The following is a 22,759-nucleotide window of genomic DNA, read 5'->3' as shown; positions in this document are numbered from 1 at the left end:
TGACATCATTATCAGAAGAGCCAGAATCGTAAAAATGACACCTTCATACCCAGAACACTGACTTACCGGCAATGCCATGTGATGACAGGTTTCCAAAAACTCCACTGGTTCTGAAATCACATTCTGTGACTTAAGAAAGGCTGGATATAGAATCTGTTGAGTTTCCATGAACAAACTAACACTATCTTCTCCCTTACAAGTTTGCAAGAGTTGGGCAGTTTCCATGGACACAGCATGGGCTATGACCTCTTAACTATATATAACTGAATTAAATATCCACAAGAGGAGGAGAAACTCTAATAGGGAGGCTTTCTCTGTTTGATAGAGTAGTGCGTGTCTCAGCTTGCCTTTGGTATTGTGAGAATAGCAATTCAAACAGATATTTAAACAGGAAATAGAAATAAATATCAAGTCCCACCCAATCCCCAGGATTAAGGGTTGTTCTTTGTGAGACTTCTATATTTTATTGGATAATAACCCTAACTTACGTACTTGCCATCCCTTAAATTCAGTGTTAAAATCTGGCTTTATTTCAACAGCAGAAATTAATGCCATTACAGGATCTAGGTCCCCAATCTCTTGTTCTTTCTTATAGGCAAAAATCCAACTGACTTCCAAAGCCTTTGGATGTAGAAATCACATGGTTTTAAAGTTATGATCCTGAACCTCTGTAATCCATCAGACCTAATTGACAATCATTGAATCAATTATAAATAACATCCTGAAGGTGTTTTCTTCATCCTCTCCTAAGGAGCCTCTATAAGAGTAGGAGAAAATACGAAAGAGAGGAGATAAAAGAGACTGATCTGTTATAAGAGATGCTGAATAGGAAGGAAAAACACGTGAAAAGGGGGAGATGGAGAAACCCACCCTAAGTATAAAAGGATGCCCTCATTCCAAATATAATTAATGTAATGTTCTCTTTAAAAGACTCTATAAGAGAAGATTAGTAGTTTATTTTACAAGAAAAATGAAAAGTATAATGCAGTAAGCACGGCTTTTTTAAGCATCTGCAGTTAGGTCACTGCAGCACTGATGAGATAAAGTAAACGGCCGAGGCTTTGGTTTGCTGGAAGAGCACAACTCTTCCCACACAGATTCTCCTTTTGGCCTTGGCTTAACTTTCAACTGGCAGTCACTCCGCCTCACCACAGCTCAGGTGCTTTCCCACAGAACTGGAGACAATTTCATGCCCTACTTTCATCAAAGGAGTGCTGGCGGATCAAATAAGGTAATAGACGCAAAATTTCTTTCAAAAACGGGAGCTCCGTATGCAGATATGTTATTAATAGTATATATTATTTAGTATTGTATCATCTTTACATTAAAAAATAGGATGAAATGTAGCTGCAAAAAACATTACTTTGACCCTCATGCTCTTTCTCAGAAGAAAATGAAAGTTGGTATACAATATAATGACATTCATCATTGGAAATTTGCACCTTTACATAGTCTCTCTTCGTTCTTATTTTTCACCCTTGCCCAGCCCTCCCTTCAACCCCTCCAGTCCTCCCTATTTACAAAGATTTGGTTCCTATTTTTCCATTTTCTCATATTAATCCCATTCCCTTCTATCCTTTCCCCTAGCCCTCTCACTTCCTTCCCCTTTGCCCCTTTTCTTCCTATTTCACATTACCTATTATACATTTAGTCCTTATTTACACTTTCAGTTTCTCACACCAGAGAAACTATTCGGTATTTACACATCTGTGTCCTATTTATTTCACTTAAGAGTATTGCCTCAATGTGCATCCACTTAGCTATAAATGTCTCTAATTTCTCACTTTTTATGGCTGAGTAGTACTCCATTTTATTTTAAAAAACCACATTTTCTTTATCCAGTCTCCAGTTGATGGGCATTTGGGCTATTTCCAAGTTTTGGCTATTACAAACTATGCTGCTATGAACATGGGTGCACATATATCACTGTGGTATGATTCTTTTAATTCTTTGGGGAAGATCCCCAGCAGTGGAATAGCGGGGTCAAATGGGACTTCCAGTCCTAGTTCTTTGAGGTATCTCCATACTGATTTCCACAGTGCTTGCACCAGTCTACACTCCCACCAGCAGTGGAGCAGGGTTCCTCTTTCCCCACAGCCCCGCCAGCATTTGTTATTGGTTGATTTCATGATAGCAGCCATTCTTTCTGGAGTGAAGTGGAATCTCAGCATTGTTTTCATTTGCATCTCTCCAATGACCAGTGATGTTGAACATTTTTTCATGTATTTATTTGCTATTTCTACTTCTTTGTGTGAGAAATGTCTGTTCATTTCAGATGCCCATTTTTTGATTGGGTCTTTAAACTTGGGAGGTCTGATCTTTTGAAGTTCTTTATAGATTCGAGATAGAGGACCTTTGTCTGAGGAAGAGCAGGTGAAGATTTTTTCCCACACTGTGGGTTGTCTCTTCACGCTGCTGGTGGTTTCTCTTGCTGTGCAGAAGCCTTTTAATAAGAAGAGATCCCACTTGTTGATTATTTGTGCTAGTTCACAGGCAACTGAGGTTTTGTTCATAAAATCTGTACTAATGATTAGAATGAATAATCGATAACGTAAAATAGGAAGAAAAGGTCCAAAGGGGTAGGGGTAGTGGGAGGGGCAGGGGAAAGGAAAGAAGGGAAAGGAAAAATGATGAGAAATGAAAAAAATGGTAATAAAGTCTTTGTAAATAGGGAAGCATGGAGGGCGTGAAGGGAGGGCTAGGAATGGGGAAAAATAAGAACCAAGATGCATTATGTAAAGGTACAATTCCCAATGAGAAATGTAATTGTGTTGTATACCTACAATGTACCAATAAAAGAATTTAATACAAAAAAAAAAGTGAAAGTTGGGAAACTGTTAGTCCTACTTGACTGTGATAATTGGCGAAAGTATCAGTTGATCCTACTTTGATACAACTCTACTTATCCCAGAGTCATAAACTATTACATGACGTTGTGGTTTTGGAAGTTTTCCTGGAGATATTTATTTAGCCTATAAAAATATGATATTCCTTAGATGAATCATTAAGGTTTTTCTGACAAATACATTTGACTGGCATCCTCGACAGGATCATTCTATGATTTGGATTTGAAATGTACCCCCAAAGACCCGTGTATTAAGGTCCCTAGCCTCTGGCAGTATGGAGAGGTGGTAGAAACTTTAAGGGGTGGGGCACAGAGAAAGGTTTTAGCTCAGGGAGGGCCACATCCTTGAAGCAAACCATGGGACCTGGGTTTCTTCCTCTTTTGAAACTTGTTTTCTGGCTACCATTGGCGAACAGCTTGCTGTCCACACAGTCCTGCCATGACATACTGTCTTGCAACAACCTTGAAGGCAATGAGGCCAAAGAACCATGGACTGAAACCACCAAAACTGTGTGCCCAAACCAAACTTTTTATAAGTTGATTATCTCAGGTATTTTCTTGCAGTAACAGAAAGCTGAATAACATACCCGGAGTGGCCAACAGTTAATATGGTTGGAAGTCTGGAAAGATGCCCTTACATGGCCTGAAAGCCAACTGCCAAGGAAATCAGGGAGAGAGACTCGGGGGGTTTATATATAAGAGTACAAAGGAATGTCAGGCCTGAGTTCATTGGTCTGTGGTCTACAACATCTAGACTCAGTCCAGAGACCAAAAGTTGCCATTCCTCTAAGGAGGCTTGAAATGACGTGGGACATCTTTCATAACATAAATAAATTTGAAATCAAAAGAACTCAGTTTTGAATTCTAACCCTATGGTCTCTTAGCTATATGACCCCTGGCTAATGGAACATAACCTCTGAGTCTACTTCCTCACCTGTATACCTTATAAAATGTATACCTTATAGGCTTGTTTTGAAGATTCAGTTAACTTATGTGAAGCATTTACTTTAGAGCCTAATACATAACAAATGTTAGGTTTTATTATTAATACTATCACCAAAACAAATAACTAGAATTATACCTGGCAGAAACATGTCTGTCCCATGTCCAACCATGTAATGCCAACAATTCTTCATGGCACCTCTGTCCTTTCCACTAATTTCTGCCCATCTTTGTGTTAGCCTGTTTTTCAGACCACCTGGATCACAACTGGCCTTGTGCCGAGCCTGTCCTCCTTACCTCAAAGAATGAAATCAGGATTCGGCTAATCACAGAATTGTAAACTGTATCTAAAGAGGTGACCAGTAAGCATTGTTCTGATAGCTATTTGCCGTCTCTGTTTAAAAATGCTCAGCAGTGCAAAGCAGATATGGAAATATCACATGGAGTGGGCCTGACCTTCCTACGAGTCATAACATATACTGCTCCTTGCAGGCCTTGGTCTTTCATAAATGAAGCACTGAAACAGTTGCTATTAACAGCATATGAATCACAATTTTTCCCTCAAACCACCCCTTTCCCCTTGCCTCATAGGAAGGCCTTGAGAGTTCAGTGCCCGAATGCTCAGAAGAGGGCTGCTCCATAGATGTGTGGTATTTTCCTGAGGACAAACTTTCAATTGACTCATAGGTTGCCTGGGAGGGCATCAGATGGGAAACATTGAGTGGCCCTGACTCTGGGCCCCTAGTCTGCCTTTGATTCAGGCTGGCAATGATTGAATTTCTGCTAACAAATAGACTATTAGCCATTTTTATTGCAGTTTTTATCCAAAGACATATATTTTATTCCACATTAACTCAGGAATTGAGTAAACATGGAAGAGTTCTCAAATAACAATGACAAAATAATTTAAAAGGACAACTTTTAAAACAGTGAATTGCATTAGAAAAGCTGAACAGGCCAAATATTACAACTCTTGTGCATTCAAGCCTAGGTCTGGGAGAAAGCCCAGTGTGAGTTTGGGGAATAAAATGTTCATCAGCATTTTCCCAAGGTCTTATGACAGTGAGACAAGTTCTCACCACATGAAATTGTCCTGGAGTGGCTGTGTGCAATTCTGGAAAAGTAATTCACAGAATGAACCACTGCAACTGGGAAACCAGTTGAAAGTGTGCTCAGGGCACCTCTGCCATTCACCTTCTCCCTCCTTTATCCAGCCTCGGCCACCAGTGAGCCTTGGAGGTGGACTGCCCTGCGTGTTCTTTCACAGGGCTCACTTCAGTTACTAATCACAGCCTAAATGGACAGAAATTAAGGATTTGAAATACAAAACAAAACAACAAATAGATGAAGAACAAGGACATTAACTAGAACAGTGAAGACCAATTCTTAAGTAACCTAGGCGTGGGTAGAGGTTGTGGAGGGCACAGAGGGACCAGGAAGAGGGCTTGAAATTGTTTGATTATGCTTTTCAAATACTTTAGGAAAACATTCTTACTGTGCCACTGATACAGAGTAAATCCAGGTTCTCCCTCTGCTTCGAAATCCTGAGTACACACATCAAAGGCTGAGGGTGAGTGGTATTACTTTCCTTGTAGAACCCAGCCAGCATGCCATGCACACCTGCAGAAAACTTCTGAAATCTCTTACCATGCATTGTTTCCAGCTGCTAAAAGTTTCTACACTTGGCATGCATTGAACAGATTTTGAAAGACTTCACAGCAAGTATTAGCTGTATTATTAAGCTCAAAAAGTCAACTGTGTCATAAAAGTAGGACAAATACAATGTACTAGCAGGTAATGCAAAATACCTGTGTACAATAAGAAAAGTTTAAATTACACACTTTTTTCTTCTTTTGAATTGCTGGAGATTGAACCTCAGTCTTCATTTAAGCACGGTAAGCCCTTGAGCACTAAGCTACAGTCCAGCCTTCTGTTTTCTCTTGAAGCAGTGTCTCACTAAGTTGCTGGGTCTGGCTCAAATCTGTGATCTTCCTGTCTCAGCCTCCAATAGTGCTGGGATTACAGGTATGTGCTGATTAAACATTCAAAGCCTGTGTGGAATATAAAATGTGTTTGTGCTCTCTCATATTTCTTGATTAAATAAAATAGTTTGACCCTACCTGTGAATATTTATCTTGATTTCAACACAATATATACACATTTATAATCTTTATAACTTTGACTTTCAAAAATTCTTTTCATACATATGATTATATAACATATCCCATATTCTCAATATTAAGAAAGCAATACCATCTATTTACTGTGCTATAGGTTATTAGAATATGGCATGCTAATCAAAGCAAAGCCTATGTTCAAAACCATGAACTCACTGTTCAATATTTGCAGGTTTGTAAAAATAAAGAAATGAAAAGGTAATGTTAGCCATCATCTTGTGTTTTACTTTAAAAAAATGAATGCAGTTTATCACTGATTCCCACTTCAGAAAAGTTTTTTGTAGGCAGGGAGCACTAAATTCTTTGTCAGGCTCTGTTTATGTACCCTGAATCAACTTTCTAACAGTACATGGCTTGCCTGCACTGCCACCCTGTGGAAGACTCAGAGAAAGCAGCCGGACTGGGAAACCCCTCCCGAGCCACCTCCTCAGGAGCCCTGAGCAGACCTGACACTACTTACACACAGCGCAGAGGCTCAAATCAAAAGCTGTCAGAATTTATATAGCTCAACACCTTTTCACTTTGTCATTTCTCAATGAGCATTTTCCAAATGATTGAAAATCAGTCATGTTCTGATTTTAATTAATATACAAATTTCTGTGAACTTGGGCTATTTTTAAACATGTTCACTTTTTCCTCCAAATAACACTGAGTAAAACACTGTGAAAATACCCAACAGAAGTAACTTTGGGAGTACATTAGGCAGTGAGGTACAATTACACCGTCCTGAAAACAGCTGTGATCATATGCATACTCCATCTGTTCCTACGGACCAACCACACTCCTAAGAAATGCGTTATTTTAACAGTGATAACAGAAATAGAAGCTGAAGATTTTAATCTTGTTTTTAATGTATACTATTTCCTTATATAACAAAACATAGGACTGTGGGTTGATATTTTTCTTTAGTTGTGCATTGGAATATTTATTTCTTCAAAGTTTATTAAGCTTCCTGATGTAAAAAGTTGTTTCCATCTAGTTTGATATAAATAAGGTTGTACTGCAGAAGTAATGATTCACCTATCAAAAAAAGTGCATAAATTGCTGTTCTGCAATATCAGTACAATTCTCTTTCTATGTAATACTTTCTTACTTCTAGCATTGCCTTTCCTTAGAACATCTTTCCTCTGGCTTAGCATGCAAAGACCCTAGGTTCAAACTCCACCACCGCCACTGCTGCCGCCATCTTCCCCCTCCAGATGAACCCCAATCACGACCGAGGACTTCATGAAACATCTTCTTTGAGTAAAAATTCTACTTAATCTTAAAAGAAGTATCATTTTTTAAAAAAAGATGTAATTCACAAATCACAACAGTCACCCATTTAAACTGTATAATCCCTTCCGGCGCCTGCCTTGCAAGCGCAAGGTCCCGAGTTCGATCTCTGGTACAAAAAAAATAAAAAAATAAAAAATAAATAAACTGTACAATCCAGTGGTTTTTAGTATACTTGTAAAGCTGCACACTTACCAGTAATTTTAGAACATTGACAAGACTCCAGATAAATGCACTATGCTCTTCTAGCTGTTACTCCCCATTTCCACTTTTTTCAGTCAACCATTAATCTACTTTCCACTTCTGGATTTGCTTCTTTCTGGACATTTCATGTAAATTCAATCATGTAGTATTTGTATTCTGTGTCTTTTTTTCCACTCGGCATGTTTTTTAAGGTTCATCCATGTAGCATGTATTGGTAATCTATTCCTTTTGATGCCCAAATAATATTCTACTGGATGAATATACTACATTTTGTTTATCCATTCGATTTATGGATGTTTGGAGTTTTTTCATTTGGAGGGCTATTATATTTGCATACAAGTTTTTGGGTAAAGGCATATTTCTTATTCCTTTTGGAATTTAAGGAGTGATCAAATATGTGGTGAGTGTTTCAATTTTTTAAGAAATGTATAGTAAAAAACATTGCTAAGAATGATGGGATAAGCATGTTCAAAGCAAGAGGAAGTATTTTGAGGATGATTCACAGAAATGTGTCTATTATTTTAAATTTTTAAATATAAACATTCACTGTATTTTTGGTCACCTCTCAATGAACAAACATTTACAGTGATTTCTGTCAAAAACATTATGGTATGACCTCATGCCACTGGATCTGGTACCATGTGACTTTTGGCTCTTTCCCCAAAATGACCATGACAGGTAAATATTTTGAGTAGATTCAGGATGTAAAGGAAGCCAAAACAATGTAACTAAAGACTCACAAAAGAAAACTGCCAGAATTACTTCAGAAAGTGGCAAGATTGATGGGATAAGCATGTACAAAGTGAGGGAGAGGATTCTGATGGGGATTAAAGACAATGTCTTTTACTTAATAAATTTTTAAAAAATTGTTTTAATATTCACCATAGTTTTCGATTATACCACAGATTCCAAGGAGTGGAACTTCAGGGTCATATGCTAACTTATGCTTAAGGTTTTGAGGAGCTGCCCAACTACTTTCCAAAGCAGCTGTACCATTTTACACTTCTGTTGGCCAGTGGTGGTGAACCTACGGCACTTGTTCGGCAGTGGGCACCCAGAGAGCCCTCTCTGCTGCCATGTCACCCAGCATCACCGCAGCAGCTGAACATCAGATACCCAGGTTTAACTGAAGTTTAGGCATTTTGTGATAAATAAGTGGGGTTGGGTTGCAGTTTGAGCACTCTGTCTCTGCAAGGTTCACCATCACTGCAATAGGGAATGTATGAAGGTTCCATTTCCTGTCAACACTTGTTATTGTCTGTCTTTATTATAGCCATGCTAGTGAATATGAAGTGAAAAGACATCATGACTTTGATTTATATTTCCCTGATGGCCAAGGATATTGAGCATCTTTCACACCCCTGTTGCCCATTATATATTCTCTTGGCAAGAATCAAATGCTTTGCTTATTGCAGCCCCCTACCCTCCAGCAGTAGGGATCAAACCCCAGGCCTTGCAAATGCCAGGTGAGTTCTCACCATTGACTTATACCTGCAGCTCTATTTCACCTATTCTTAAAATTTGATTATTGAGTTGTAATAAATCTTAATATATTCTAGATAGAAATCCCTTGTCAAACACATGCTTCGCATACAGTTCTAATTCAGGGATGGTCATTTACTTTGATAGTAGCCCTTGAAGCACAGATATTTTTTAATTTTGGCAAGTCTAAACTATTTCTTTGATTGTGTTTTTGATGAAACATCAATACAAACTACCTTAAACCTCAGCTATTATGGAACATGTAAACACAGACACAACCATGATACTGCAGAGTCCGCTATCACAGGGCATCTAATCTCCCCTGAGTCGAATGTGGACTGGGGTCAGAGTGCACAGTGCTCAGCAGCCCAACATGCTCCTCTCCTCATGGGGGCTTTGCATGTGTTGTTCTTTTCCTTCCCCAGGACACTGTTCCTCAGTGTAACTTCTGTTTCATAGAGTAATTGTTGACTCTACAGTGTTTACACTACTTGTTTGGGCATCTTAAATTCACAATTACTATCTAAAGGTGGCTGAAAAACAATAGTCTTCAGATGTATTATTACAAGAAGGTTTTTTTTTTTGGTACCAGGGATCGAACTCGGGACCTTGCGCTTGCAAAGCAGGCGGCAGAACCATTGAACTAAATCCCTGACCCACAAGCAGAAAGTTTTAATGAGAGGAGATCAAAGTCCTAGGTTACCCAGCTCAAGCTAAATGACCAATGGGATGGGCTTTCTGGGTACCATGTTTGAAGAAAAATTTAAAAATTGAAATTCAGCTAAACAAAAGTAGACAGGAAAGTTACATGTCAAGAGAACACAGTTGAAGACAATTCTTCAAAGAAAAGATGCATGGAATATGTGAGAATTGCCCTTACTTAGCAATGTAGGAAGAGGCCTACATTGCGGTAGGTTATAGGAAGGACCCAAGGGTAGAGTGTGCAAAGACAGGGTCTCAAAATTTATTTTAATAGGAAGAAAAGATTACTAGCACCAAGCCTGATGTTGAGGAGAAGCTCAGTAACTACTTTTGAACCAAAGAATGAGCAGATTCAAGTTTTCAAACAATAAAAATGGCTATCCTAAGGATTAATGAGTCCCTTGTCTATGGAAATACCCAGACAGAAGGGTGCGATAAATAGGATTTGCACATCACACCTATGGAGGTGTAGGAAGTAGGGATGTATATGGATTATTCTCCTGACCTAGACTCTGAGCAAGTACTCACAGTAACAGTCTATGGACCTTTTCATTCTAATTGTCACATCAAATGAAGAAACAGACATAAAAGGATCAGTACCTTATATGACTGCACCAAAGTGGAGTCTGATTTGAACTTTGTCTCCAGAATGCTATCTTTCCACACACTGTTTTGACTTAGCTCTGAGGTTCTTATAAACTCCAGGATTCCAAGTTTTCCTTAAATTTCTGATAATTATTATATAAGAGCAAGGAGTTATTTACTATTTTTTTTTTAATGGAGAAGCCAAATTGCCCACTTAAGCTGAGAGAAGATTGAAACCTCCCCTGGCTAGAAATTCACACAGGCCCTTATATATATGTGTGTACCAAATTTTCTACTCCAACTCCTAAATCAACTGGTGATTTAATGAAAACACCTAGCTTTAAAATAACCTTCATTCCACCAAGTTGTTCTCCCTCAAGGCCATATGCCCAGGACAGGCATAACATTCCAGAATTCCACCTTCTGAACCAGCAAGTTCCCATCCCTGACTCTATTTGGTTTGTGTTCAAAGAACAAGTATGAAGTTCTATTGAAATTTACTCCCCAAACTTCCACCTCCTCTACAGCAGCCTTTAAATATCTATCCTAGTTCCCTTATGCCAATATCTGGTGCCCTAATTCTTGAGCTAAAGCAATAAAAAGCCTAGTTGAAAACACAAAGAGTGGACAAGAAAATACCAAAAGTGAATGCACAAGTCATTATGAGCCATTAAGGATCTTACATTGACTTGCAGGTTGGGCATTAGATGGGGGTTGTGTCTCTTAAGAGAAGAAAACTAAGTGACCAGGTTCAGAACCTCTATAGAGTCTTGAGCAGCCAGCAATAATTGTTCAAGGAAGGAACTAGTATGGCATGATTGTACTATATAATTTCCCATCTGAGAAAATGCATCAAAGCCAAGAGTCTTTTCCTCGATAACATTTTGCTTTTGACTTCCTCAAGAGTAAATGAGCTGATCCTTTGCTGCTGGGAGTGAGTAAGCATGAATAAGACACACAAGTTTCAAGTCATAGAAAATCTGTTTTGCCATTCTACATTTTTTTTAAGCACATATATGTCCATCAAGACCCCCAAAGCAAAATGAGTGGACTATACTAGTCCCTCAAAAAGTTTCAGGATCTCCACATATGGAAAATTCTGTGACTGTAATGTTTAGAAGAGTATTTTATTCTTCCAACAGATCCGCAAACACAAACCAACCAGTTTAACCAAAGAGAGTGGCAGAACGACACTGTGATTTGAACAACACCTAATGGATCCGTTTGAGAGTGTATATGTGGGCTTGTGAAACACTGGAGCCAGATGCAGTGGAAGTTGTTACATATTAAATCCTTGTGAATCTCAGGAACACCATCCAATCTGACGATTAGAATACGCACCAGAGAGTGATGCTGATTATAGCTTGCTGTGTGGTTTTGGGCAAGGTTGGTTTTGGGTAAGTTTCTGAACCTTAGTTCCCTTCTACAGGAAATGAGAACTCCAATGACCTTGCATGTCCCCTCAGCCCTGACAATTCATAATTGTACTTTAATTTTTGTCTAAATTCCCACCTCAGCTGGATATTCCTCTTTCTAGCAGCTGAACAACCTGTCAGAGAATCTAAACAAAGTGCAGCAAATTTCACTTCAGGGAAAGAAACTGGTTAATTAACGCATTCCACATACCCAGTCTCCCGACCCGCACAAAACACATTTCAGTATGTCTTTGCTGCTGAGTGTCCCCGGGAGCCTCCTGTGTCACACAGAACACTGAGGCTGTCAGCAGTACCCACAAGCCTGGCTGTTCCAACGATCTAGGTGACAAAATAAAAATAAAAATGAGAAATAAACAAATCAATCATTCAGGATGAGAATACAAAGATGATAGGAAAAGAGAAGAACAATTTCAGCTCTCTGCCCTTGAGGGTGTGTGGCGTTTCTCAAAGCGTGGATCTCAGAGGCACTGTACCAAATTCTTCAGGGAAGAAAGTGGACTAGGACATAAGGCAGGTATCTGAGATGTACCAACAGAAATTAGCACTTTTGCTGGGCTCCCCGAGTGATTCCTTTGCTGGGTGACAGCTCCCAGTGTTGAGAAACCAGATAACAAAGAGTACACACATCTCATCCAACAGCCTGAATTACTGTAGGAAGAAGTGAGTGCATCTGCAGATAAATTCAACAATAGGAGCTAATCTAAGACACAGTATCAGTGGAAAATTCAAAAGGGGTGTTTCTCAGACACCAGTTTAAAACAGTCTTGAATTTGAGAAGCTTGCATTCCACTGTTACTCGAGAAGGATCTGAGTGAGCAATACTAACTTAGGAAAGTGGGCAAGAGAAGGGAGAAGAAACAGGGTAGCAAAGTCTGGGGAGATCTTTGTCACAACATTAGAGCGGTCACATATGGGCACAGAGAGGGATTGAGGGGGATTTCGACTTCCTTTATATCATTCCTCTTGCAGTGTTGGGATTAGCTTTTCAATAAGCATTACTATTTTTATAATCAGATCATTCCACTACTGATATTATAGAAATGAGAAAAAACAATGAAAACGGCCTGTGAACAAACAGCTTCTTGAAAATTGAACCTTTAGGGCTGCAATATTACTGTACTTCTTTTTACTTTTGCTTCTGTACTCATAAAATGAATTACCATAATATAGAGTACAATTTTTGATTTATATCCTCAAGAGCTATTTTTATTCCTCTGGATTTTTCACTAAAAAGTTTCTGAGGCTTGATCTCTACTTCTTAAATCTTGTGTTTTCCTCTTAGAGATACTGTGTGTAGGTTTTATATACACAATAGCAATTTTATGGCCAGAATTCCTATAAAAATCTGTGCAGTGCTTAAACAACTTACTCAGGTTTAGAAAATTGTTATAACAAATATAAGTAAACAAATAAAATAGGATAATAACACAAAAAGATCCCTATTAATGCCTACTCATCTGTGTTTTATTTCTATTCATAGCACTTACCCAGGTGATCACAAACACTGATTTCAGTGATGAACTAGAAACCTGAATGTTGTTATTTGGCAAACTGAAAATTCCAGATACTTACCATAACTTATTTCAACCTTATCTATCATAAAGTGTAACCAACAAAATTTGGAATATCTTCTCTTTCCCTGCAATTTGTGGCCATGAGTTCCCAATCAACAGATGTTAAGATACATTTTACTCAAAATTTTACCCTGAAGAGCAAACAAATAATAAATTTTAAGTCAACATTATATTAAGTATAACTTTAATAAAAAAACTAAAACCATTTACATGATTCACTGGGAAGAAAGTATTCTCTATTCCTTCATTTATTATCATCTTATTTTTTAGACATATTATATTAAATCTCTTAGATAGATAATAGCATTTAATCCCCATAAAACCCCCTATGTAGCAAGTACCTTTATTATCCTCCTTTTACAGATGAGGGATTAAGGGACAGGGAGTATAAATAAGTTGCCCAAGGTCACATACTTAGGAAGGCATGTCTCAAACCCAGGCAGGCAGATCACCTGCTTTCTACAGCCATGGTATTACCACCACTCTCACGAAGACACTGCATATAGGTAGTCTGTAGAATAAGAACATTTAAGATAATCTCTATGTTCTGAGGGGTATAGATAAGAGGAAAGATAAGTCTGTCTACAGGATGGTGTGATGGGAATGTGTGAAATTAATTCACCTGAACTGGAATTCTTATTCAAGAATTTACTAGCTGCTGTACTTTGGATCTTAAGTGTCTACCAAAGGACTATATATTACAGCCTTGCTCCATATGATGGCACTCTTAAAAGACGGTGAAGTACTTAGGAGGCGGTGCAGACTGAGAGGTCTTCAGGTCCCTGGGGATGTGACTTTCAGTGGGGTTGTGGGACCCTAATCTTGCTCTTTCTTGCTTCTTGGCTTATGATGAAGTGAGTGGTCTGCTCCACCATGCCCTTCGGCCATGATGTGCTACCTCACCACAGGCACAAAACAACAGGTCTAACTGATCATGAAATGGAACCTCCAAAACCGTGAGCAAAAATAAATCTTGTCTTAGGTATTTGTTACCATGACAGAAAATAAACTCACTCTTTGCCATGGGACACATTATTTTTAACTCTCCTCAACATCAGAGTCTTCATCTTAAACTCAGAATACAATCTTCTGCCCAAGGTTCAGTGTGAAAATATATGTAAAGTATACTCTCAGATCCACACGTACCTGTCTTCTACTAAGATCTCAATGAGGGGATAAACATTCCATCATTACTTCAAGGTTCAGTGGAGGAGGAGGAGGCATTCAAACTGGGTCTAAAAGGATTCTGGTCTAACCAATGTTCACATTTTTTACTAGAAAAGTATGTATTTTGTGTCTGCTTTGTACACTATGGATAAAGCAGTACTTACAATTGACTCCTATCCTTAAGGAGTTTACTAAATATCATGAGAATAGTGGAAAGTTAGACAAAGCAAAAGTCACCTCTGAAGGGAAGGCTCAGAGGTGGGGTACATAAAGGAAGCATGCAAGAATAAAATGTAGGTGTTGGAGTGAGGCTAGGAACAGTCAGGGCTGCAGGCAGATCATGACCTAAATGAAATGCTTAACTTTGTTTTCTGTCCTCCATCTTACTCCTCCAAAGGTCCGTTCGACAGTAATGTAAGTAAAAAGGAGATTTTGCACAACTCTTGCAGAAATACAACAAAACACAAATTTCCAAAATGGCCTGAATGCATCTTTCAATGCTTACTCCCAGCCTATAGCCCTTGATTTCAGAATCACCACCACTATCCATTACCATTTGCCCAACTTGCTTCAAGTTAGAACATTATCCTTTTGGGGAGATTACTGCACTAGAACAGTGGGTTACAAATGGGACTGGACGTTCCAAGGAGAAAGTACCTGTGTGATACCCACAGATGCTTAGAAGCAATCCAAAAATGAACGTCCTTTTTGGCAGAATGCATCACAAAAACTCTGCTCAACTCAAACTTCCTCCTACTCTTCAAAACTTTGCTTTAATACTGAGGTCGCCTCACTCATTCTTTCAGGAAATAGATGCTGAAACTCTGGAAGTAGCAGGTGGAAGTGGCAGCTACTGCTTATATTGGAGCCCACAGCCACACAGATAAGAATATGCACAAAATTACATTTTAGTGAGGCATCTTGGCCCTTGTACTCAACTTTACTTAACCAGGGGAACATTCCAGTGTCCTCCCAGATTGGCTTTTTAAAATGTAAACAAGAGCTTCATTAAAAAATATGAAAACTGGGGCCAGGGATTTGGCTCAGTGGTTCTGACAGTACCAAAAAAAAACAAAAAAGAAAACATACATATCTCTCTCATACATACATATATATCTACTGTTATTTCTGAGTAGTGGGTAGCATCTGCACTTTTCATGGCTCTACCTTTTACCATTTATTGTGCACCAAGAACAGTGAAATTCTGGCAAGTAATTGCAGTATTAGAACCAAAATATGTAATCATAAATACCAAACTAAATATTTTAAATTTTTTTAAAAATTAATTTTATTGGTACATTTTAGGTATACAATACAATGACATTCATCATTAGAAATTTGCACCTTTACGTAATCTCTCTTGGTTCTTTTCATCCTTCCCTTGCCCTCCCTTCAACCCCTCCACCCTTCCCTGTTTACAAAAACTTTGTTTCCATTTTTTTCATTTTCTCATATTAATTACATTCCCTTCTTTCCTTTCCCCTACCCCTCCGACTTCCTTCCCTTTTGCCCTTTTTCTTCCTATTTCACATTATCTATTATACCATTTAGTCCTTATTTACACTTTCAGTTTCTCACACTAGAAAAACTATTCGGTATTTACACATGTGTGTCCTGTTTATTTCACTTAAGAGTATCGCCTCAATGTGCATCCATTTAGCAATAAATGTCTCTAATTTCTCATTTTTTATGGCTGAATAGTACTCCATTTTATAAAAAAAACCCCACATTTTCTCTATCCAGTCTCCAGTTGATGGGCATTTGGTCTGCTTCCAAGCTTTAGCTATTACAAATTGTGGCGCAATAAACGTGGGTGCACATATATCACTGTGGTATGATTCTTTTAATTCTTTGGGGAAGATCCCCAGCAGGGGAATAGCTGGGTCAAATGGGACTTCCAGTCCTAGTTCTCTGAGATATCTCCATACTGATTTCCACAGTGCTTGCACCAGTCTACACTCCCACCAGCAGTGGAGCAGGGTTCCTCTTTCCCCACAGCCCCGCCAGCATTTGTTATTGGTTGATTTCATGATAGCAGCCATTCTTTCTGGAGTGAAGTGGAATCTCAGTGTTGTTTTCATTTGCATCTCTTGAATGACCGGTGATGTTGAACATTTTTTCATATGAAACTAAATATTATTAAAGTTAAAAAATTAAAGTAACTCCAAATCAGTTTCCAACCTTGTACATTTTCATTCATTCACATGACATGGTGCTCTTTAAAAAAAGATGGAGAAAACAGACTGGACTGAAGAGCTGGCTATCTAACTATTAATACTTAAAAATAAAAAGTAAACTAATAGTAAAATGTAAGTTTTCTCTATTCCCCTGCTTTTCCAAATTTTATTCTCCCCGCTTTTTCCAAATATCTATTGATTTGAGATATAAATTGTGTATAATATGAAATGCAGGCTTTCCTTCTTCACGGTGTTTGCAATGTTACTCAAATTTCCTTTTTTAATTTATATTGTAATTTGTCACTAGAGGGAGTGGTTGTTCTTTTTCTCTTTTAATCAAATTTTTAAACTGCTGGGAAAAATATTCTTTTTTACCTTTAATGCACAAATTTAACACAATTTTGAAATGTGAATATGTTTTAGAGGTTATAGATGTCTATACATTTACTCAAAAAACCTAATTTTATATGTTGTTTCATTTGCAATTTTGTAGCTCTTCTAATGAAATTCAGAACAATTTTGATATTGATAAACTAAATCTCTATTGACATATAACCTTTTTTTGGTCATTTTCATGATTTTAAAAATGAACTCATTCAGCCAGTTTCATTATCATATAGCTGTGAAAATAAGATCAATCTGAGAAAAGTCAGTGTTCAGTGGTCTTATTCTTCAATAAACTGATTTTGAATCAATTTTGCAGATACAAATTAATGTAGTGCTCCAGGTTACAAAACAAAGTTCATTTGAAACCACATTTAAGAAAGTAAAACATAGTGCTTGGTATATACTCAGGTCATAGTAAATACTTTTTAGGCCGACAATAATGATTAAAAGAAAACCAAGTGTCCAAGTTTAGTCTACCTTTAGTCTATATCTCCTATATCTTCTACCTTGCTGAAAAACAACTGAAATTTAGATGGAAAAACCATTCACATGTCTTATATCTCAGGCAGGTTTACACATTACCAGTCAACAAAATAACCTAACTACCTATAAGGGCTTCAGATAGGTATTTCTAGATAACTCCCAGACCAAGTAGCAACTGAAACAGTTTATCATGGTGTTCAAGCTTTTTAGCTCAGCCAGGTTATCAGGGAAATTCTGGAAGAAGCAAGGTTAATCCTGTTTCCTAGGCTTATCACTAGCATCTCAATCAACAACAAAAACACAGACTGAAAATGAATAAAGGCTCTTAGCTATCATCATGGAATATGAAGAGGAGCATATAAATCAGAAAGCTAATGGGCTTCATATTTGCCCAGTGCAATCACTGGCATTCATCATTAACATTTTCTCCATTAGCTCTGCTCTTAAAATTACAACCTGTTTGTCCAAAGGACCAAGAGGAAGGAAAAGCAGAAGGCAATTTGTAATTTGCTATAAATATCCACCTTGAAACCATAGTAAATTCAGGACACTTTGTGCTTTGATTCCTGGGTACTTTAGACAACGACTAGGCATTTGGACCTTTAAACCATAGACGGTGTTCTTTCCGTATCTCAACCAGAGAGCAGTGCATTTTAAAGAACAATTTTTCTTGCATGAAGTGAAGGAAACACTCCCAGGTAGCAAACACCTCATCCATCAGAGTGGAATGCACTCATCAAGGCCAAATGAGTCTGAAAAACCTTGCAGCTCCAGGCCTGCTCCATTACACCTGAGAACACATTCATTTCCCAGGCCAGAGCAGCCTGACTGCAGATCAATTACTCTAAATTCTTGGTAGCAGCTGATATTCTTAGTGAGATCCCCCATCCTCTTCATCTTGTAATTCCTACCAATTTTACCAATTAATGTGATTTCCCTAGTTTGTACATAAATTAGAAAAGTTCAGAGACTTTTTGGTGACTTCTTTGGGTTCAAAAGGACATTCAGTGACAGAGCTTTATCAAAACAAAACAGTTTACTCCCTTTATCTCCGTTTGTTCTTTTGAGCTTTTCCATATAGCAAGCAGAGACTAAGGAGCATGACTCTTTTTCAAATAACAATGCCAAGGCTTTTTTTTTTTAAAGCAGCTCCAATTTTAAATTTTTTTTGGTGGTTTTATCTACAGGAAAGCTGCCAGAATTTGGCATGTTGTTTGTGTATTAAGCTAAATTAAATCTTGCTGAAAACTACCATAACTGATGAAAATGTTTTTGAAAAAAATCATAAATGGCACCCAGGAAGTGCCTGCAAGTAAAGTGCCAGTGAGATGAATTTAGCATTTAATCATTCCCTTTGATCCTCAGATTACTGTGTCTTGTCTGAGAGAAGCCTTGCGGAAGCAGGAAGTGCCTGCTTAAAATATGAACCTTCACGGGTTAGTAAAAGTAATAGGAAACAAATTCCCAAGCGGCAGGAAATACCTGTGGGGTGAGAAGCTGGGCGCTCTCCCAGGGCTTCCCGCCCTGCCAAATGCCGCAGAACCACATCACAGGCATCCGGGCACACGGACTTCTACTTGGAGGGAAAAGAGAAATTTGGGTGTTCAAAGATCAGAGGGCTTCCCCCAAATAGAAAAAAAAAAATAAACCCACAATAAAATGAAGCATTTCTCTTTAAAGTATTCTAAAAGTGTCCTAGTCAGTGACACAGGGGCGATCAGGACAAAGTGAGAGTGGAGTCTCAGCGGGGAGGTGTTGAGGACAGTGATGTTGGCTCAGGAAAGGCAAAAATAGAACCTTCTAGGGCTGCTGGATAGGATCATTCTTCTCAAGAAAGCAGTTTTTGAAGGATATTAAAAGTTCTCTTTTCTGCCTGGTGTGGTGCACAGGCCTGTAATCTCAGTGCTCTAGGCTCTGTAATCTCTTTGCTCTATTTCAAATTCAAAAGGGGCTTGGGGTGTGGCTCAGTGTAAAGGCCCTGGGTTTGATTCTCAGTAAAAAAGTAAAAAAGTTCTTTTTTTTTTCTCCTAGTTAACAAAAGAGAGGGTGCCTGCACTACTCTAATAAGAGCATCCCAGTTCTTGCCATTTATATTAACTGAAACAAACAATGCCTGCTTCCAAAAAGGGTGAAGCAGGGAATTCCAAGGCTGTTGTTAAACTAGATGTTCCGTGGGCAATATGCACCATGCATAATGACCTTAGCAGAAAACCAGGTTCTGGCCATCTGCTTTATTCCTATGAATGAAATCAGAGATTCAGAAGTGGTTTAGAGAAGTGTCAGGAAAAGGTGATGGACTGGCAATTGATAGGTAAGTAAGACAATCTTGCTGGGTTGCTCACTAAAAAATTTGCAGGGTTATATTAGATGACTTTTAAGAATCTTTTCCAGCTCTAAAATTCTTACTTTGTTCTCTTTAGAGGAATGATCTTTATGTGTGTGTCTGTATGTTTGTGTGTGTATACACACACACAGATCCTTGAAATTAACATGCTCAAGCAGTAAACCAAGCAGCAGCTGATGGGATTCACCTGCCAGGGGAAATCCTCCTGACATCCTTTGCAAAGCCCACTTGTTCACAGTGGGGTAGTTTAGATAGGACTCAGTTCCATACACGTGGGATTCCAGAGTAGTAGAAGGAAGAACTTCCTGCCATATTCTGCCAAAGCAGTCAGAACTGGCCATGAAGATTACAGCTTAGGCGTTACATTCAGGGGCTGCAAAATTAGGGAGATTCCTAGTTTCTAGGGGAGACAAAGAGCATAGAAGAAAATACAAAGTAATTACATGAAACTACAGGAAACTCTGGAAAAACATAAAATCTCATCATAACATTTTCAGAATTTATTTCATTAGAAAGTCAGGAGGATTAGGACTCTTGCATCTTGCCTCTCCTTCTGACTCAGACTAGAGCATGGAGAACACCCCAGGCACGGGGAGTGGGGGGGGGGGGAAGCTCGAAGTTTCATTTACTGACATCTGTTGGTGTTCCATTTCTCCTTTCTGCAAAACATCTGACCTACTTACAAAATTGTACATCTTCTTTCCTTTACCACTTCCCTTCTGTGATAACCCAAGGGGGATAAAATTGTTAAGTCTTAGCTACCTGCCCTTGTACCTTTTCTCTACTCATTTTGGAAATGGCTCTTCCTTCCCATGACCTCAACCCAGACAGCTAGGGAGAGCTGTGTGATTCTAGCATGGCCTGTTTGGTTTTTAGAGGAAGTAGCTTTCTGTCCTACAGGAAGAGAAGAATTATGAATTCCTTTAAAATATCTTCTTTTGACCAGTAGCTCCCCTCCAACTGAGCAGACACAAGATTTCTTGTGAGTGATACTCATAGTTTATTTGGAGATAAAATTTTGGTCAATAGCTCCAACCTTGTTCCATGACTCTCTGTATACCCAACCTTTTCACAGGACATCAACGTGGCTGCACCATTGACCTTTATCCATAACAAATACCCAGTCGTCGAGGTTCAGTGCCAAAAGGCAAATCTCAGCAGAAGTAAGGGATGTGTGGAATAGTCTCCGAATTATACAAATGCCAGTATAGACTTATGGCAGCAAGAATTACCAGGCCCTAGAAAACTGTCTGTGTTTTTATAGAAATATGAGCCACTTTCACGAGGCTACATTATGAGTAAAACTGAATTTTATTAATAGATTTTAGTCCAATATATCTAAACTATTACTTCAACATTCAACACTTACTTTTTTTTTACATACGAAGTTCTCAAAATCTGGAATGTGTTTTGTTTGCACTTCTTAGCCAAGTCATATTCCAAGTGCTCAACAGTCATATGTTGCTAGTGGCTGCTTTGCCTAATGGAAGAGGTCTGGACTAGAAAATTTCATTTCATTTGAGAAAAAAAAGTCAACAGTGCTTAATAGCTAGGCTGTGGTCAGATTTCTGGGGCTTGCCTTTTAGCTGTGTGATTTTGGACAAGCTATTCATTTTTTGAAGCCTCACTTCCCTCCTGTAAAATGAATGTAGTAATTGTACCTACTTCACAGTTGCTGGCACTTGGAATGGGCTCAGGATATATGAACTGTCATTAGTCTCCTCTTTGTTCCTTTATTCTACTCATATTTACAAGCATTATTGAAGATCTTCTATGGATTAGGTGTTTTAAGACACAAGACGACTCTGTATCCTTTATTGCATATAGAATTCTTTGGCCTCAAGGAACTTAAAATCTACAATTGATGGCTCCTTACAAAACTAAATATAATAGACGATGTTCAAAGTTGAAAATAGAGGTAAATACAAAGTATAGAGGAAGGAAAAATTCAGCTGTGTGCTAAAAAGAGACACAGAGAAACAGGAAGGGCTCTAACTTGAAGCCTTTGCCAGTTTCCAGGATGCGAATACTTCCACTGTGGCCAATTTCAAGCTGCCAAGAGTATTACTGCATATTTGACAATTAGCAATAGGTTCTCCCTAGCCAATGTGAGCTAGTTCCAGCACACCCCTGGAAAAATTTCAACTTACAAGAAGAAGAATGATTAGCCAAAGTGGGATATCATCCCAGCCTTGAAAGATAAGTAAGAGAGGAAACAGTGCTTAAAGCAAAGGGAAAGACTGAGTAGAAAAAATTAAGAGGGATGAAAGTGCATGATGAGTCAGAAAATAAGTGACCTTTTTGGGCTGGAGTAAAACATACCTTAGGGGATACAAGAGGAAATGGTTATGGAAAGATAAATTGAGATCAGACTATAATAAAAATGGGATGTAGGAATGGAAGAGGGGCTTTTGCTACAAATTTACAAAGACTTGGGAGTTGAAAAGCAACAAAAATAGAGATGGAGCCCTTTCTATTTCAGAAAGCACATGTGCAGTATCTCACTTTTTTCTGACACAGACCCATATAGTGGACAGTGTAGTTCTCACCACTGTTGTAGCGGGACAAATACTAGCTCCCCAAGACATCGCTGGTGTCAGAACTTCACAAAATGACCAGAGCTGGACTAAGGGTCTTTGTAGATGCAATCACAGTAGAGACATTGAAATGAGATTACCCTTGATTAAGGTGGGCCCTGAATCCAATGATAAATGTCCTTACAAGGGAGTACACTATCTGGGATATTTCAGAGGCTCTGAAGGTCAGTTCCATTCAAAAGCAATTTAACAGACTTGAATGAGCCGAGTATGAAATTTGTTCTATACGTCTGACTGCTGAACAAAAGCTACATCCATTTGTAATTCTCTCCAGAACTGTGCACTTGTGCCACTTCAGATTCCAGTATTTAGCAAATGTCATCAGGGGACCAAAGCTTGGGTCTGTGATTATGATGCTGAGACTAAGGTCCGGAGTTCTCAA

General features: G+C 38.5%; 1 protein-coding gene across 8 annotated transcripts in view; it reads right to left on the bottom strand.

The window, feature by feature from the left end:
* Nucleotides 1-22,759, bottom strand: part of Ank3 (ankyrin 3) — a 515,763-nt gene that overhangs the window by 382,868 nt on the left and 110,136 nt on the right. For 2 of the 8 annotated variants that reach the window (XM_087185530.1, XM_087185532.1), the window contains exon 1: nt 67-1,465. The exons of 2 other annotated variants lie outside the window; for them this stretch is intronic. In XM_087185530.1, the coding sequence (XP_087041656.1) occupies nt 67-225 (159 nt within the window). In that variant the 5' untranslated portion in view covers nt 226-1,465. Of the gene's footprint in view, nt 1-66; nt 1,467-18,918; nt 20,181-22,759 lie in introns of those variants that run through there. 4 more of the 8 variants (XM_087185533.1, XM_087185534.1, XM_087185520.1 and 1 more) reach the window with 3 other exon arrangements.

This window comes from Heterocephalus glaber, unplaced genomic scaffold, assembly GCF_053883595.1.
Source record: "Heterocephalus glaber isolate CG9 unplaced genomic scaffold, H.glaber_assembly_v1.0 deba00001497, whole genome shotgun sequence".
In the NCBI taxonomy this organism is placed as follows: Eukaryota; Metazoa; Chordata; class Mammalia; order Rodentia; family Bathyergidae; genus Heterocephalus; species Heterocephalus glaber.
The sequence above is the reverse complement of the archived record's forward strand: the minus strand, read 5'-3'. Positions and strand labels throughout refer to the sequence as shown.